Here is a 17,632-nt window from a genome sequence, read left to right as displayed (position 1 = left end):
GGTGACAAACTCCCGACCTCACTAAGTCGACTTGGTAGGCAAAACAGCTTGCAATCGAACTAATCCAACCCATGAACACTCCTAATTTTAGCCAAGTTAATAGTTTAATCTCCAATAATTATTAAAAATTTATAACAAAAATACTAAATTATTGAAAATAAATTTCTAGCGAAGATACAAGAATTAAAAATACTACAATAAAAACTGAAAATGGTAATATATTAACGTCCATTAATTTATTTTGTATATATTTTATGTTTTTCTATAAAGATTAAAATGATAATATATTAACGCCTGTTAATCTGTTTAACATCAATTTAATGACATGGTGAGTTTTAGACATTTTGAAAAGCTATGGTGAATTTTAGATAATTTCCTTTGAAAAAATAATGAAAGAGAGATAATTGCACAAAAAAGGTTTATATAATTGTCAGAAAAAAAACCCAGGAGAGGTTTTCATACTTCACCCAAAAATAATACCCCAGAACATAAGCAGTGAAGTCTGAATCAAGTTGGTAGAGAGTTTTGGTTGGCAGAAAAATTTCAACTCCTATTTAAGGCACGGACGCGAAAGGCCTAAAGCATTTAAGAGCTGAAGATGTGGGGTCTCAGCCAGCGACGATAAGGATTGGGGCCCCGTTTGGGAGGGTTTTAGGACGCGGCTTCTCGTATTTTGAATTGCCCTCTCATGGAAATCTTTGATTATGTTTAGTGAAAATCTGGAAAGTCAGCATTGGTGTTTCGAATAAAATCTTAACTATGGTTTTAAAAAATTATCTCAAAATGGAATCATTTTAACAACTAGTTTCTGAGTTGATTGCCTGGTTGGAATGATTAACAATTCAATCATCCGAATCAATAAATCATTGACTTATTCAACGATTTTTAATAAAACAGAATTGATTAATTAAATGCGGGGCCAAATATTCCAATCATCCAGATCAGCTGCAATTCAAAAACCATAATCTTAACAATAACATGAAGCCGCAGCTTATTAAGAACAGAGATGCTCAATCAAAGCGGCTTAATTAATGTAATTTATCCCAAATGCAGGAATTGTCCCAAATGGGACTTTCGCTTTTTCGTAGAATGGCTCACTCAAATTACACAATTTACCCCATGCAGTGAGGCAAAATGTAGAAAACTGTAAATTGAAATGAGACCCAAAAAGAATTCTCTTTTCTCGGAGTGCAACGGTGGATCCTCAATAACTAGTGAGTTCGATCTTCTACCAACAAAATGGATTTCAGCACCCTTCTAACTTCATCTGACAGGGCGCCTCTCATCCATAACAAGTCTCAGCTTTATAGTGGATTCCAGTTTGATGGTTGGATTTGCACTGTCAAATCATGTTGGGAGGGTGTTGGGACGTATTTTGTTGATAATAGATTCCGATTCATGATGAGTCTGACTGGATTAAGCCCTAGACAGTCACTTTCAACCGCGATCCATTCCAAAAGTGGGGGTTGGCTGCAAGTTGGAAAATTACGAAGTGATACAATAAGACTTGGAAAGTTGGAATACGTGTGGGAGTAGTGAAGGTCTACAAAATGGAAGAGAATTGAAGATTGGAGGTGTAAATAGTGCCGGCCCATGGGCCAACCTGACCTGCGACACAACATAGGTCCGCGCGAGCCTGAGCCGTGGGCTGTGCCAGACCGACCCCCAAAGTTTTTATCAAGAAGAGTGGCATAACCCATAACAGCCCAGCACGACCCTACATTGCCCACTTTACACCTCAATTCAAGACTCAAGACTCACATGTTCCATCACAGCAGCACCCACATGCACATCTTCCATAATTATCATCCAGAGGTATTCCCAATACATGGTTGGGATGGGCTGCGAGGGGCGCTGATGTGAACTCCACATGTTCATCCATGATCCATTCATGTCATGTCAAGAAGGTCCTCATAATTTGTGGAAAACACGGCCAAAGGAGTAGCACTGCCTACATTATCTTTTGACCTTGGACTTTTTGGACCGGCTTAAACTGACCGATTTTTAATTATATTAGAACTTTTTGTGGCTCTTTAATATACTTGGTTCCGCCCCCTGCATCCTGCATCTGACAACCTCTTGATTTTTATATCTAAACCCTAAAACCCTAAAATGTAAATGTAAAATATATTTTATCCGATATAGTACGTCCTCGGACTAAGTAGAAGCCAATATTTCCTCGTTGGATCATGGAATAGGGTATAGAGCTTACTACATGGGCTTGGGCTTCGATACATGAGCTATTGGTTTAGGGAACACACATCTATAACCTAGGGTTGCTGATTTACAAATGAAATTTTATCATACTTCCAAATAAACAAGTTCTTCAAGATATCCAAAACACTATAACGAGGAAATTAGAAACAAGCTCTTCAAGATATCCAAAACCTAGTAATTGGTATTTATTAAAATTCATGAGAGGGTTCTGATTGGTCAAAGTTCTTCGATCATCATATTTGGCTTATAGATGAGAATGTCTCAAAAAACGGTAAATTAGACCATTGAAAAGTTCAAAATCAAATGTCACATGAAAAAAGAAAAGAAAAGAAAAATTGACTGCATTTAATGTTAGAGTTGTGTAGTAAGCAACTTAACTTCAAATTAATGGGTCTTAATTTTTCATCATATATAGAATGAAAAATAGGGTTAGGAGGCACAAAAACCAGTATCATCTACATAAGAAAAAAATTATATGAATTTCATATATGATCATCATTCGTCCATATCAACACAAATGATTGGATTTATCGATGGGACTATATCTCAGCCCGCAGATGATTCATCGGAATTGGAAGACTGGTGGACTATAATCTCGATGTTGGTTTCGTGGATCATCAACACGATAGAGCCAAGCCTGCGTTCTACAATCACGTATATGGAGGTTGTGAAAGACTTGTAGGACAACATCAAAGAGCGGTTTTCAGTGGGCAATGGACTAAGAATTCAGCAACTCAAAGCAGATCTCGCGAACAGCAAACAGGCTGGTCTCCCAATCGTGACTTATTATGGCAAACTGAAACAAATATGGGAAGAGCTTGCTAATTACGAGCAAATTTCGACATGCGCTTGTGCAAGCTGCAACTGCAACATCGCTGCGAAGCTGGAGAAGAGACGAGAAGAAGAAAGAGTCCATCAATTTCTGATGGGCTTGGATGACGCAGTGTATGGAACGGTGAGTTCCAATATTCTAGGCACCGATCCGCTGCCAAGCTTGAGCAAAGCCTATGCCATGGTGATACAAGAGGAACGCCCGAGAACCATGACCCGTGGTAAAGAAGAAAAAAGGGAGGCGATGAGCTTTGCTGTGCAGGCGCAAGTTGGAACAAAAAGAACGGGATGGCACAAGAAAAATCTGGAGTGTGCACGAACTGCGGACGAACAGGACATGAAGCTGAGAGTTGTTTTCAACTCATTGGCTACCCAGACTGGTGGGGAGACCGGCTGAGATCTACTGGAAGTGGGAAAACACGAGGCCGAGGAACACAAGGCAAAACTGGTCATGGACGTGGAGGCGTACAGAGAGCAAATGCTGCACAGGCGATAGGGAAAACTTTTGAACCAATCCACGCGACAGAGGGAGATCGTGCAACATTTAGTGGATTGACTAATGAACAGTGGTCCACTTTTCTTAATCTCTTGAATTCTTGCAAACCAAGCACAAATGAGAAGTTGACAGGTATGAATTGGATAATTGATACAGGAACTTCACACCATATGACCGGGAACTTGAGCCACTTGCATGATACCGAGACCGTGACTGGTTGTCCGGTTGGATTGCCCGATGGAAAGCATGTCATGGCAATAAAGAAAGGGACTGTGATTTTAAACAAACACATGAAACTTACTAATGTGCTTTATGTTCCTCGTTTGAATTGTAACCTGATATCTGTGTCACAATTATTAGAGGAGTCAAATTGTAATATCCAATTCACTAATAAGTTTTGTGTTGTACAGGACCGTACTTCGAGGATGGTGATTGGTGCGGGTGAACTACGCGAAGGGCTCTACTACTTCAAGGGTGCGTGCTCAAGCAAGGTTCACAAGGCAAAGGTTGAAGCTTCATATGAGTTATGGCACAAGAGAATGGGTCATCCCTCCGAGAAAGTAATTAAATTTCTTTCTGATTTGAACATTAGATGTGGTAGTGGAAATAAGATTTGTGGTGTTTGTTCAAGAGCCAAACAGATAAGAGGTGCGTTTGATTCTAGTGAAAATAATGCTAAAGAAAATTTTGACTTGATTCATTGTGATTTATGGGGTCCGTACTCTGTACGTACGTCTTGTGGTGCCACATATTTTTTTTACTATTGTTGATGACTTCTCAAGAGCCGTTTGGATTTTCTTACTTAATGACAAAAGTGAAGTGGGCAAAACTTTACGAAATTTCTTCACTATGGTTGAATGCCAATATGATAAATTGGTAAAGATAGTTAGAAGTGACAATGGTACTGAGTTTACATGCTTGAAAGAATATTTTTCTGAGCAAGGTATAATACATCAGACCTCATGTGTTGAAACACCGTAGCAGAATGGACGTGTCGAGAGAAAACATAGACATATACTGAATGTTGCTAGAGCTCTTAGATTTCAGGCTAATCTCCCTATTGAGTTTTGGGGAGAATGTGTTATGACAACTGGTTATTTGATCAACAGGACCCCCTCTACTCTTTTTTTGGGAAAATCACCGTATAAGATGTTGTATGGGTAGAAACCTAGCTACAAACATATACGGACGTTTGGGTGTTTGTGTTATGCACAAAGCCTAAATCATACCAGGGATAAGTTTGCTAGTAGAGTCAGACGTTGTGTCTTTGTGGGATACCCATTTGGCAAGAAGGGGTGGAGAGTTTATGAATTAGAGAAAAGTGAATACTTTGTTTCTAGGGATGTGGTGTTTTCAGAAACTAAGTTTTCGTATGCTGTTGATGAAGAAAAAGTCGAACACAATGATAGTCATCTTGCTTATACCCAGGTGGAGACTAAAGTGTATGACAAGGAAGATTATGAAAGTAAAAGAGGAAGGGGTGATAGTACTCATGAGGTCATGGATATAAGACCGGCGGAGCTAGGTTGTAGCAATGGGGACAGTTGTGAAAATGATGAACAGGATGAAGTGGAGCATGATGTAAGGGGGGGTTTTATGGTAGAAACGAATGCAGGGAGTGAGCAACTTGGACGAGGTCACAGAGTGAAGCATCCTTCCACTCGTCTCAAGGATTATGTCACACACACAACATGGTGTTCTAGCCAAAGTCTAAGCCCTTCTGTTAGTTCATCTTGCCAATCTCACTCCTCAGGTACTCCCTATCCTATAACACATTATGTGAATTATAATAAATTTTCTTTGTGACACCGCTCTTTCTTAGCAGCTGTCACAGCTAGTCATGAGCCACAGTATTATTCAAAGGCTGTCAAGGACTCTCGTTGGAGAGAGGCAATGAGAAAGGAAATTGAAGCTTTAGAAAATAATAGAACCTGGACAGTGGAGGACTTGCCACCAAGGAAAAAGGCTCTCAAAAGTAAATGGGTCTACATGATAAAATACAACTCAAATGGCACAATAGAGCAGTACAAGGCGGGTTTGGTGATATTCGGAAACAAATAGGTTGAAGGGCTAGACTATAATGAAACGTTTGTGCCTGTGGCAAAGATGGTTATAGTTCATGCATTCCTTGTAGTTGTTGTGGCTAAAAATTGGGAATTGCATCAGATGAATGTACAGAATGCATTTCTTCATGGAAATATACAAGAATAAGTCTATATGAAGATGCCTCTTGAATTTGCTTCAAGATTGCCTGGAAATGTGTGCAAGCTGCAAAAGTCGCTTTATTGATTGAAGCAAGCCCCTCGTTGCTAGTTTGCTAAACTAACGATAGCCTTGAAACAATATGGTTTTACCTAGTCTCAATCTGATTACTCTTTGTTTACGCTTCGACGTAGGCAGGTACAGTTAAACATTTTGGTTTATGTGGACGATCTTGTCATCTCTGGAAATAATGGCAATGCCATTTGGAAATTCAAGAAGTATCTGAGTCAATGCTTCCACATGAAGGACTTGGGAGTTTTAAAATATTTTTTAGGAGTGGAGGTCGCAAGAAACCATGAAGGTATTTTTCTTTGTCAGCAGAAGTATGCTTTGGATATCATATCAGAAACTGGACTCTTAGAAGCTAAGCCAGCCGGTCTTCCCCTAGAACAAAATCATAAATTAGCTTTGGCAGATGATCCTTTGATGATAAATCCGGAGAGCTACAAGAGGCTAGTGGGTTGTTTGATTTACTTGACCATTACCCGTCCAGAGTTGTCCTATTGTGTGCATGTGATCGCTCAATTTATGCAGACCCCCCGTGAAGAACATTGGGAGGCGGCTTTACATGTGGTGCGATATTTGGAAGGTAACCCAGGATAGGAAATTTTCCTTCCAGCTGATAGTGATCTTCGATTGTATGCTTACTGTGATTCTGACTGGGCCAGTTGTCCATTGACGCGACGTTCTCTTACCGGATACTTTGTTTTATTGGGACAAGCATCAATCTCGTGGAAGACGAAGAAGCAGCATATAGTGTCCAGATTATCGACTGAGGCAGAATACAGGTCTATGGCAACAACTGCATGTGAATTGAAATGGTCGAAAGGGTTGTTGCATTCATTGGGAGTTGGTCATCCTGACCCTATGCGATTATACTGTGATAGTCAAGCAGCTTTGCATATTGCTGCGAATTCAGTCTTCCATGAGAGAACTAAACACATTGAAGTAGATTGTCACTTTGTTAGCGGTGAGATCCAGAATGGAAATATACGACCCTCCTATGTCCGGACTTGCGAGCAACTTGCTGATATATTTACAAAGGCTCTGGACAGACAACAATTCGAACATCTTCTTTGCAAGTTGGGCATTTCCCATTTAAATGCACCAACTTGGGGGTGGTATTGAGCCTCATCGTATATTTTCTTGTATGTATTTTAGGATGTAATCTTTGTGTTAGCTTAGGATAGTTGTCAAATTGGTTTTAATTGCCATATTTTTATATTTTTAGGAGTAGGTGATTTGGTTTCTAATTGTTAGCCGATATCCTCGCAAAGGAACTTTGTGATACATTGACATTTTCTGAAATTTACATTTGAAAGTTGTCTTTCTACAAGCATATTAAGCTACTTTGGCTAAAACAACTATTGCCAAAAAGTTAGCAAGAATTATTTGTTATACATAATAAGTAATCTCTCTCTATCTATTTATCTATTTATCTATGTATCTTTTGTTATTCTTTTAATATATTTTCTACATAAAACAGCCTGATTGACCAAATTACTTACCGAGAAAAAAAAAAGAATCATCTTTAAAATCCATAAGACAAGAATAAACCTCCAAAAATTCTTAGTAATACATCTTTCACATAGAATTTTCTACTTGTATATATGGTTTTTTAATCTTTATATTACCCAAGCTGGGTGCGTACAGGTAACAGCTAAAACGTCTGAACTGAATGACTTAAATGACTTAGTGCTTGTCTTTTACTGTAAGATTTCAATATCCATTTACTCATTGAGAGGTTAGTTGAACTACTGTATACATATCCTATGGTTATGATCTGATTATAATTAAATGGATATTGCAATCTGATTAAACAAATTGGATACAAATTCTGTTTGAATTGATTTTCAGCCCTATATAAGAAGAAAACAGAATTGTTTTTTTCCCGGAACATCAGAAGCAGTCAGCGGTACTCATTGACCGGTGGCTGGAATGCTGGATCAATGACTTCGATGTGCAGATCCTAAGTAGGAGATTGAATTTATACTAACATAATACGGGTGGCAAGTAGGAACAGATACAAAACAATTTATTTCATGGTTTTTAAAACCGGACCGGAAAACTGGGAACCAGTCAGGTGATTAGTTCCATTTTCTCCAAATACCAGATTTCCTCTCAAAACTGTTGATTTTGGTCAGTGAATCGCAGAATCGGGCGATTAACAGTTTGAACGGTTTTGATCATTTTTTGTCAAAACGGGTCAAGCATTTGGATCAAACAGCCCGATAATCAGACCCCTGACAGGTTTGGCCACCAGGTCAGTTTTAAAAATCATGAATTATTCATAATCATTTGAATTCGTAATTGTGAAAAGTTTGATTTGGTTCGGTCTAAATCAAATTTTGAACTTTAATCCAATATATAGGTTTAAATGTTAATTGAATGGAATTCAATTTGACTCATAAAACTTGCAAGCCTAATTAAGTTTAACTTTTATATGTATAATAAGAAATAAAATAAAATAAAACAATAAAAATTTAAGATTTAGTCTCCTCAGAAATTTTTCTTCCTAGTGAAACTGTGAGAACAGGCAATTTTACGTGCTTTTGTGGTTTTCAAATATTAAACAAGTGTTGGAGTAGAACTAAAATTTCTAGCTTTGAATCGAGCTCCAGCCTTAAACTCTGCCGCCGAGGCAAGCTTAGAATAGTATAATATTGGGCTCAACTCAGCTTGTATCCACCCCTTAAAGGGCCTGGGGCCTTAGGATGGATTTGACGGTGGATGCAGTGTGGTGAAAGGGAGAGATTGAGCGGTTGTTTGGCATGGATGACCTTTTATTTTAAGACAAAATTTACCAAAAAATAAGACAATATTTACCAAAAAAATAAGACAAATTTTACATACTTTTATTTGATTTATTTTAAACTCAGTGCCATTATACGCCACTAAACATCTCTCACGATTTTTGAGATCAATCAAATAACTTTTGGGGTTTTAACTGTTCAGTTTACCCTTAAAAATCTTAACTCCACCTTTGAGGTGCAATGAATCCTGACCGGATTGATAGGATGAGGTTTAAGACAATGGAGTCGGCTTAAACTGACCCGGCTAGCCCTGTTTGCCAAAGAGAACCATTTCTATCAACCCACTTTAGGTGGGTGTTTGGTATCATGGTGTTGTACGTATATTATGATTTCAATTCATCATGCATGATGTTTCCATTGTTTGCATTTCCATTTTGATTGTATGTATATGATAAAACACAGTAAACTATTTCCAATGCATAAATACAACACACGCACCACGGTACCAAACATCGCCCTAATCATATTAGAATTTTTGGTTGATCATGTCAAAATAATCATACTATGGAGTGGAGTGGAGGTGCCAATTGGGCCAGTTGGGTTGGATTCGGTTTGGGTTGAGTTTCAATTCAATCCATATAATCCACCAACACATTAATAACCCAATTAGATAGAATTAAATGGGTTGGGTCCAACCCAAATTCATCTGAATCCAATCCAACCCAACCCATTTAGATAAAATAATGAAAATTATAGGAAATAAAATAGAAATTAAACAAAAAAACAAAAATGCATAAAATTAATCAAAATTACAAAAAAAATGAAAAACAACAGAAAATTACAAAAAAAAAACTGAAATTGCATAATTATATAATAAAAGCTATAGAAAAACATAAAAAATAAAGAAAAATAATAGAAATTACAAAAAACAAAGAAAACTAGAAATTGCAGAAAAAAGAACAGAACTTCAAGAATGATATAAAAAAAAAAATCATAGAATAACATAGAGAGTGAAGAAATATAATAGAAATTACAGACAATATAAATAGTTACTGGAAAAATTACAAAATTTTGTAGAAAAACCATTGCTGGGCAAAATGCCTCTCATTGTATACAAGGATACTTTTCATTTAGATACCTAGTAAACAATAACAGTAGCCCCAACATGAATTTGGACCGGCCTGGTACGACGGTCCACAGGCCATGCTAGGCCCGATAAGATCGTGTAGGCCGTGCTAGGCCTGGGGTTTTAGGTCCATGGGTCGGGCCGATATGGTACAACTGAGCGACTGTCAAACTGTTGGGTAGTTTGACCCGGTTTGCAAAGAAAAACGTGGCTTTTAGACAGTTGGGTAGTTTGTCCCGGAAGCCACTTTTTTGCCAAAAATTGTTGAATTTACTTACTCATATAGTCAAATCGTTGACTCGCTCAACCAAAACAATGGTATTTGGGCTGTTTTTTATTTTTACTATTATATATTTTTTTAAAATTTTTAAATCATCACATGCTAATCCATTCAAACCGGATTAAACCACTAACCAAAACCGATGGCTAAAGTGGTTCCGGTTCTGGGTTAATTTTTTTTAAGCACGCATTGAAAAAAAACCTAAAAAACTGTTGAGAGGGAGTGTGAGTAATTTGCAAAGAGAAACCAATGGAGCTGAAAGAGATGAAGAAAGGAAAGTTAAAAATATCAAGAGGTTGATAATTACCCATTGGATAACCATGACCCAACCCACCGAAACCATTATCTTTCCCATTATTGGGTTACCCAACCCGACATGACCCAGAATTAAATGAATACAACTAATCCATCAATTAATGGTTGGGTTGGGCAGGTTATAATTAGTGGGTTGGGTTGAAAAATTTACACCCTAGAGTGGAGTGTATAGCTTGTTGCATGGACTTGAGCTTTGATACATGTGACTAACCAAAGAGTTGGTTTGGGGAGCACACTTATTGGTCATTTAGGATTATGTGGTCACTGATTTACAAATTAATGAAAATTTATCTACTTCTAGACAACAAAGCTCTACCCGAATACTATGGAGGGGAATACTGTAGTCATTCAGTTTAGCTATTTCAACTATTATCGAACAGGCCATGAGCCCAGCTTCATCATTGCTAGTGAATAAAATAATTAAATAATAAATTACTTGAGGGTATGACAATCAATCCAAGATTCAGCTATTGCAAGGTACTGTATGAATTCATTTCCTAAGGCTGCATTTGTTGAGATGTAAATTCAAATTTTACATATAGAAAAATATGAACTTGATTGATTGAAATTGGTACCAGTTGATTTTGAAAATTTACACTAATTATGTTTGGTTTTATAAGGTGAAAATTAGAAAGACAAATTAGGTCTCAACGGAAGTTGGATCTCAATGGAAAAAAGGTGAACAAGCAATGCTTACGTAGTGAATCTTACCGCTACACAGTGAATCTTATACAATGCTTCAATGCGTACATTAGCAAGATTTGCACAGATACGCCGCTCACCACCATCGGAATTGGGTCTGGAGGGAACTCTGATGTGCTGCTCACTGCTCACTAGTCACTGATAATGGCAAATCCTAGTCAATTTCTCGGTGAGAGGGATTGCAGGATTTGCGCTGATATGCCGCTCACCGCCGCCAGAACTCTGATACGTTGAAACTAGGTTTGGACAGAACTCTGATAAGCCGCTCGTTGCTGCCAAAACTCTGATACGTTGAAACTGGATTTAGACAGAACTTTGATATGCCGCTCTGTGACAGTCTTACACAGGCTTAGTCTTGCCTACGCTTGACAGGCTTACGTTAGGGACATGCCCGTCATTTTCGCCTATAAGATTTTTGGGAGAATTGATGTCATCTTCAGGCAAACCACCAAAAGCTTAACGTACTCTTTGAGGAGGGGTGGTCGACCTCCTTGGGTGACTAACCTTGGCACTCCTAGACCATCATCCCCTTGCGGGGCGGCGTTGGTTAACGGCTAGCATGGCTACCAGGGTTCCTCATGGGTGCACACTTGCTCATGGGGACAGTGTTGGACCGGCACTGCGCTGCCGATACTCAACGGAGGCTTGGCATGCGGGCTTGGCTCAAGCACGTCTCTTCACAACGCCAGTCCCTTGCCTAAGCTGAGTGAGCTGCCCCATTGCCCTTGGCGCACAGGTGTGTTCCGGCCCAAGCAGTTGCCTATCATATGGCACACAGGTGCCTGTCATCATCGGCTTACAGGAGACCCATCATATTGGTGCCAAGTCACCTCATCGGCACATGGTCACCTTCCATTATGGTTGTCCCTCTTTAGCACGTAAGCGGTGCCTCCCATGGACCGGTCTGAGCCAGGAGAGTGCCCCGGCCATTGGACTTGAGGTCATGATCCAGTGCTACTGACTTTGGTGGAGTCATCCCATCGAGCAACTCCTAGCCTCTATGCGTTACAAAGGCTTGTTCTGGCATGCCTTGACCAGGACGCCGCACGGGTTATTACGCTGTATAACTACCCCGTGACAGCTCGTCGCTCATCGCTCACTCATAAGGTTGAGTCCTAGTCCATTTATCGGTGAGGGGGATTGCAAGATTTAAGTTGATACGCTGCTTGCTGCTGCCAGAACTCTAATACATCGGAGTTGGGTCTAAACGGAACTCTGATACGCCGCTTTGTCACGGGGTAATCGACGGGGCCCCATGCGGCACTCGATTGGGGTCGAGAAAGCCTACAAATGCAAGCAACAACACACAAAAGGAAACAACAGTGCACACAAATTAGACAAAAGGCAGCTTGTATTGCATTAATCAGTGGTAAGCACAAGCACACAGTACAGTGTCGAGGGGATCTCGTGCTTAACCTTTACACGCTTATGAGCTCACTCGACTACCTACCTCCCCTCAAAGAGTACGTTAAGCTTTTGGGGGAGTGACAAAAGGATACATCAAAATACTGTACATTCGTACTACTATTTACATAATTGCCATAGGCATACCCCCCTTACAAAAGAGTACAAGGACCCAACCCAAGACACTTAGATGGCGTGCTGATGGTGTGCTGATGGCGCTGAAGGAGGTTGAACCGTCATAGTCTCCCCCACTCAATTCAATCTTCATCCTCGAAGATTCTTCCTCAGGTACTCGTCTAGCTTCACTGCGAACGGAAGGAGGTCTGCTGCAAGCTCCCAGGTGTCTTCTTCTGCAGGTCCCTTCCACTTCACCAGGTACTCCCATTCTGATGTTTGGGAGGATTGGGACAACCTATGGTTGAGGATGGAGTCAAGGGATCGGTTCTTGGGTGGTCGGTAGGATGGGTGTGGGCGTTGACTTTGGTTTCGGGAGGTGTCTTGGTTGTTGGCATGGTAGGGTTTAAGTTGGCTTACGTGAAAGACAGGGTGTACTTTTAGCCATGGAGGTAGTTTGAGTCTGTAGGCTGAGGCTCCTACTTTGGCTAGGATTTCGCAGGGTCCCTCATATTTTCTCACAAGCCCGGGATGAACTCTTCGAAAGAACCTAAGGCAATGGGTATGGAGTTTTACTAAGGCCAGGTCACCTACTTGGAAGTTCTCGGGTCGTCTACCCAAATCGGCCCATTTCTTCATTCTTCGAGAGGCTTTCTCTAGGGAGGCTCGAGTGATGTCAAGGCATTCTTTCCATTCCCTGGTGAAAGTGAAGGCTCGAGGGCTTCTTCCATGATGGTTGTCGACGATGCTGTGCGTACATCTTGGTAGTTGGCCGGTGATGACTTCAAAATGACTTTGATTGGTGGAGGAGTTCTTCTGTGTGTTGACGGAAAACTGCGCAATGTCCAGCAATCGAACCCAATTCTTCTGTGTGGCTGATACAAAATGGCGGAGGTACTCTTCAAGGAGGGAGTTCATTCTCTCTGTCTGCCCATCTGACTCTGGATGACTGCTGCTGGAGAAGTTCAAGTTCGAGCCAAAAAGCTTGAATAGCTCTGTCCAGAAAGCACTAGTGAATCGGGGATCCCGATCACTAACAATGTTCTGTGGAACTCCCCAATACTTCACCACATGCTTGAAGAAAAGGTATGTCGTGTCTTCTGCTGAAAGGTGCTTTGGTGCTGGGGTGAAAGTGGCATACTTGGAAAATCTATCAACAACAACAACAATGGATGTATAGTCTCCCACTTTAGGAAGACCGCTGATGAAGTCCATGGAAACACTCTCCCAAGGTTGTGAGGGAGTTGGAAGAGGTTGTAGGAGTCCAAGAGGTTTGGCACGTTCGGGCCTGTCTTGCTGGCAAATCAGGCATGTCCGTGTGTATTCTCGAACATCTTGCTCCATATGAGGCCAATAGTAGGCATGTTGTAGAAGTGCCAAGGTACGCTGCCACCCAGGATGTCCTGCCCATAAGCTGTCATGACATTCACGTAGGAGAGTCTTCCTCAAGTCTTCAACTCTCGGCACAAATATCCGCCTTCCCTTGGTCAAAAGAAAGTCTTCTTCAACCCAAAACCGCCTAGTCTTCCCTTCGCGAGCCGCTGTCAATAGGCTCTGAGCAATGGGGTCCTTCTGGAGTCCTTCCTTGATGAGCTTGATGAGGTCTAGTCTGATCTGGCTTTGAGAGGGACCTTCACCTGTGGATAGTGCTGCAAGCTCGGCCTTCCTGCTAAGTGCATCAGCAACCCTATTCGTCGGCCCTGGCTTGTACTCTAGAGTCATGTCAAACTCCGCTAAGAAATATTGCCATCGCGCTTGCTTAGGGCTCAGCTTCTTCTGAGACTGAAAGTAACTAGTAGCTATGTTGTCAGTCTTGACCATGAACTTGGAGCCAAGCAGGTAGTGTCGCCATGTGCGGAGGCAGTGGACAATGGCTGTCATCTCCTTCTCTTGTACAGTGTACCTCCTCTCTGTATCATTCAATTTGCAGCTTTCAAAGGCGATGGGATGTCCTTCTTGCATCAAGACCCCGCCAATAGCAAAATCAGAAGCGTCTGTGTGTAGCTCATACGGCTTGCTTGGGTCAGGCAAGTCGAGGATAGGTTTTGCTGAGACAGCTCTCTTCAAATCATCAAAAGCTGTTTGGCAACATTCACTCCAGGTCCACATACTAGTCTTCTTTAGTAAGTTGGTGAGGGCAGTGGCTCGTGCTTAGAATCCAGAGATGAATCTTCTATAGTAGTTCACGAGGCCGAGGAAGGAGCGAAGTTCGGTGACCCTGGTGGGCGGTACCCAATCTTGAATGGCCTTGACTTTAGCTGGATCCATACTGATTGTGCCGGCTCGGATTATATGACCGAGGAAGGCCACCTCTTCTGTGGCGAAAGAACATTTCTCCTTCTTAACAAATAGGTTGTTGTCCCGCAAGACCTGTAAAACAGTGCGGAGGTGGTCAACATGTTCCTCCAGGGTTCTACTGTAGATCACAATATCATCAATATACACAACAACAAATTGGTCCAGGTAGGGATGAAATATTCTGTTCATCAATGTACAAAAGGTGGCTGGAGCATTGGTAAGCCCAAAGGGCATGACACGAAATTCAAAGGACCCATAACGAGTAACACAAGCTATTTTGTGTTCGTCTCCTTCGGCTATACGCACTTGATAGTACCCCGACCTCAGGTCTAGCTTGGTGAAGTACTTGGCCCTGCTGAGTTGGTCAAAGAGGTCGGCCACCAATGGTATGGGATATTTGTTCTTGATGGTGAGCTTGTTGAGAGCTCGGTAGTCAATACAGAGCCGAAGAAATCCATCATGCTTCTTCTGAAACAGGACTGGTGCTCCAAAAGGGGCCTTAGAAGGCTGAATCAATCCAGCATCCAACAACTCATTCAACTGTCTGCGTAGCTCGGCCAGCTCAGGAGGAGACATTCTGTATGGCGGACGTGCCGGTGGTTTGGTTCCAGGCTCCAACTCAATCTTGTGGTCAACTTCTCTCATTGGGGGAAGCTTCTTCGGCAATGTGGGAGGCATGACGTCCTGAAATTCTTCTAGTGCCATTGTAATCGTTGGCGAGATATGCTCGGTTGGTGGATCAAGCAGGTCGGAGTTCACCAATGTGGCTAGGTAAGTGGTCTCTCCTTTCCGCACTCCATCCTTGAGTTGCAATGCTGAGAGCATCTTGGGGGTGGACGTGGTATCTGGCACAACTGGAACCATGCAAGGAGCCTGGTCTTCAAATATGCACACTTTGTTGAGGAAGGGCATGGGCACCGCCTTTACTTGAGTTAAGAAGTCCATGCCGAGAACAACCTGGAAATCATCCATGGGCACGACTGAGAGGCCTATCATCCCTTCCCAGTCACCAAGTTGCAAGACCACCCCATGAGCTACACCTTGTATGGGTTTGGCATTAGAGTTCACAGCCTTCAACCATCCGGCTTCCTTGGTAGGTGCAAGTTCTACTCGGGATGCCTCCTCCATAGAGATAAAGTTGTGGGTAGCACCGGTATCCACCATGGCTCTTGTGGGCTTACCATTCAAGCGAATGTCTACATACATCAGTCCCTTCGGCTTGAACTTCGATGCTCCTTGTGGGCTCGTCTTTTTCTTCATTGCATTGAGTCTTCGTAGAGCCCCCATTCTTGTCTCCCCCGGTTCCTTCTCCTCCTCGCTATGCTCATCATCACTAAGCTTTGCAAGCAAGGCATTGAGCTTCCCCCGACTAGGACAATCCTTAGTCCAATGCTTTCCCTCACAGATGAAGCAAGGTGCCGGAGGTGTTCTCTTCACAAACTGGCCACCCCTGTATCCAGTGTCTCCTTCGGGTCTCCTGTAGAACTTGTAAGTGTTGGGTTTACTTGGCCCAGAGTCTCCCTTGGGCGCGTAGTAAGGTTTCCTGTCACCTCCCATCTTGCCTACGCCCTGATATGAGTTGGGTTTGGGGCCGTCTTTGCTTGGTCGCCTGTTGTCTACCAGTTGTTCAGCAACGGCCATGGTTGTGGCGAGGTCCTTTACACCTCGTCTCTGGAGTTCGAGCTCGGCCCATTGTTGTAGGCCGTCCATAAAGTTGAAGAGAAGGTCTTTGTCTGACATGTTCGTGATCTCGAGCGATAGTGCAGAGAACTCCTTCACGTACTCATGCAATGAGCCCGTGTGTTTTAGGTTCTTGAGCTTCCGACGGGCTTGGTACTCCACGTTCTCTGGATAGAACTGGCGCTTTATCTCGCTCTTGAACACGGACCACGTATTAATGGAGCATAATCCTCGCTCCACATCGGCACATCTCCTGCGCCACCATAACATAGCAACATCAGTAAAATACATAACAACAGTACGCACCTTGGCCGCCTCCTCGACGAGTTCAGCGGCAGTGAAATATTGTTCCATCTGCCAAAGGAAGTTGTCAAGCTCCCGGGCATCGCGGGTCCCTGCATATGAGGTAGGCTCGCGGACTTTGATCTTTGGAGGGGCTGGAGCAGCAGGTGTGCTGGTTGTACTGGCCATCAGCCTCTTCAGAAGGGTCACTTCGCCCTTCAAGTCTTCAAGCTGGATCTGTAGGCACTTCACCAGGTCTTCTAGTGGGTTATCTGACCTGTTGGAGCCGTCACCGGACTGGTCCTCCAATCTTTCCACGACCGATGCTACGGTCTCAAGGTTGATTTGAAGCTCGTCCACACGGTCACGAGTTTCGCCAACCACTGCTTCACAGCGCATGATGCGCTTGTCCATGGTCGCAAGCCTGTCAACTGACTTGTCACGCTTGCTATGCTTTGAGCTGACGCCTTTGTCCTTGGGAGAGCTACCTCTAGGCTCGTCCTCATCATAAACCAGTGAGACCCCTTCCTGGATCTCCTCTCGCATGTCACGATTCTTCATCCGGCTGGTGTTGTTGCGGGGCACGAAAGGGACTCGTTGCGCTTGACAACCGCTAGTGTCAACGGGCTCTGATACCAACTGTCACGGGGCTAATCGACGGGGCCCCGTGCGGCACTCGATTGGGGTCGAGAAAGCCTACAAATGCAAGCAACAACACACAAAAGGAAACAACAGTGCACACAAATTAGACAAAAGGCAGCTTGTATTGCATTAATCAGTGGTAAGCACAAGCACACAGTACAGTGTCGAGGGGATCTCGTGCTTAACCTTTACACGCTTATGAACTCACTCGACTACCTACCTCCCCTCAA

General features: G+C 42.4%; 2 protein-coding genes across 2 annotated transcripts; one reads left to right on the top strand and one right to left on the bottom strand.

The window, feature by feature from the left end:
* The first annotated feature begins 3,336 nt into the window (after positions 1-3,336).
* LOC148852139 (uncharacterized) lies at positions 3,337-6,934 on the top strand. Its single transcript, XM_088945737.1, has 5 exons — positions 3,337-3,816; positions 3,955-4,192; positions 4,902-5,297; positions 5,370-5,519; positions 6,426-6,934. The coding sequence occupies exons 1-5, from the start codon at positions 3,337-3,339 to the stop codon at positions 6,932-6,934; spliced, it is 1,773 nt and encodes a 590-aa protein (XP_088801863.1).
* A 7,717-nt stretch (positions 6,935-14,651) lies between these two features.
* On the bottom strand, positions 14,652-17,306 carry LOC148852138 (uncharacterized). The gene has a single exon (XM_088945736.1). The coding sequence runs from the start codon at positions 17,304-17,306 to the stop codon at positions 14,652-14,654; it is 2,655 nt and encodes an 884-aa protein (XP_088801862.1).
* Between the last annotated feature and the right edge of the window lie 326 nt (positions 17,307-17,632).

This window comes from Nelumbo lutea, chromosome 5 (assembly GCF_056320005.1).
Source record: "Nelumbo lutea isolate HS-2025 chromosome 5, American lotus-T2T, whole genome shotgun sequence".
Classification (NCBI taxonomy): domain Eukaryota; kingdom Viridiplantae; phylum Streptophyta; class Magnoliopsida; order Proteales; family Nelumbonaceae; genus Nelumbo; species Nelumbo lutea.
Note: the sequence above shows the minus strand (reverse complement) of the source record. Positions and strands in the feature narration are given on the sequence as shown.

Bases quoted from the DNA above. Each gene is read 5' to 3' on its own strand.
- LOC148852139 (XM_088945737.1), top strand. From the start codon at position 3,337: ATGGCACAAGAAAAATCTGGAGTGTGCACGAACTGCGGACGAACAGGA. The intron at 4,193-4,901 runs GTGCGTTTGATT...TGGTGTTTTCAG, and splicing joins AAGAGCCAAACAGATAAGAG to AAACTAAGTTTTCGTATGCT. The intron at 5,298-5,369 runs GTACTCCCTATC...CTTTCTTAGCAG, and splicing joins TTGCCAATCTCACTCCTCAG to CTGTCACAGCTAGTCATGAG.
- LOC148852138 (XM_088945736.1), bottom strand. From the start codon at position 17,306: ATGCGAGAGGAGATCCAGGAAGGGGTCTCACTGGTTTATGATGAGGAC.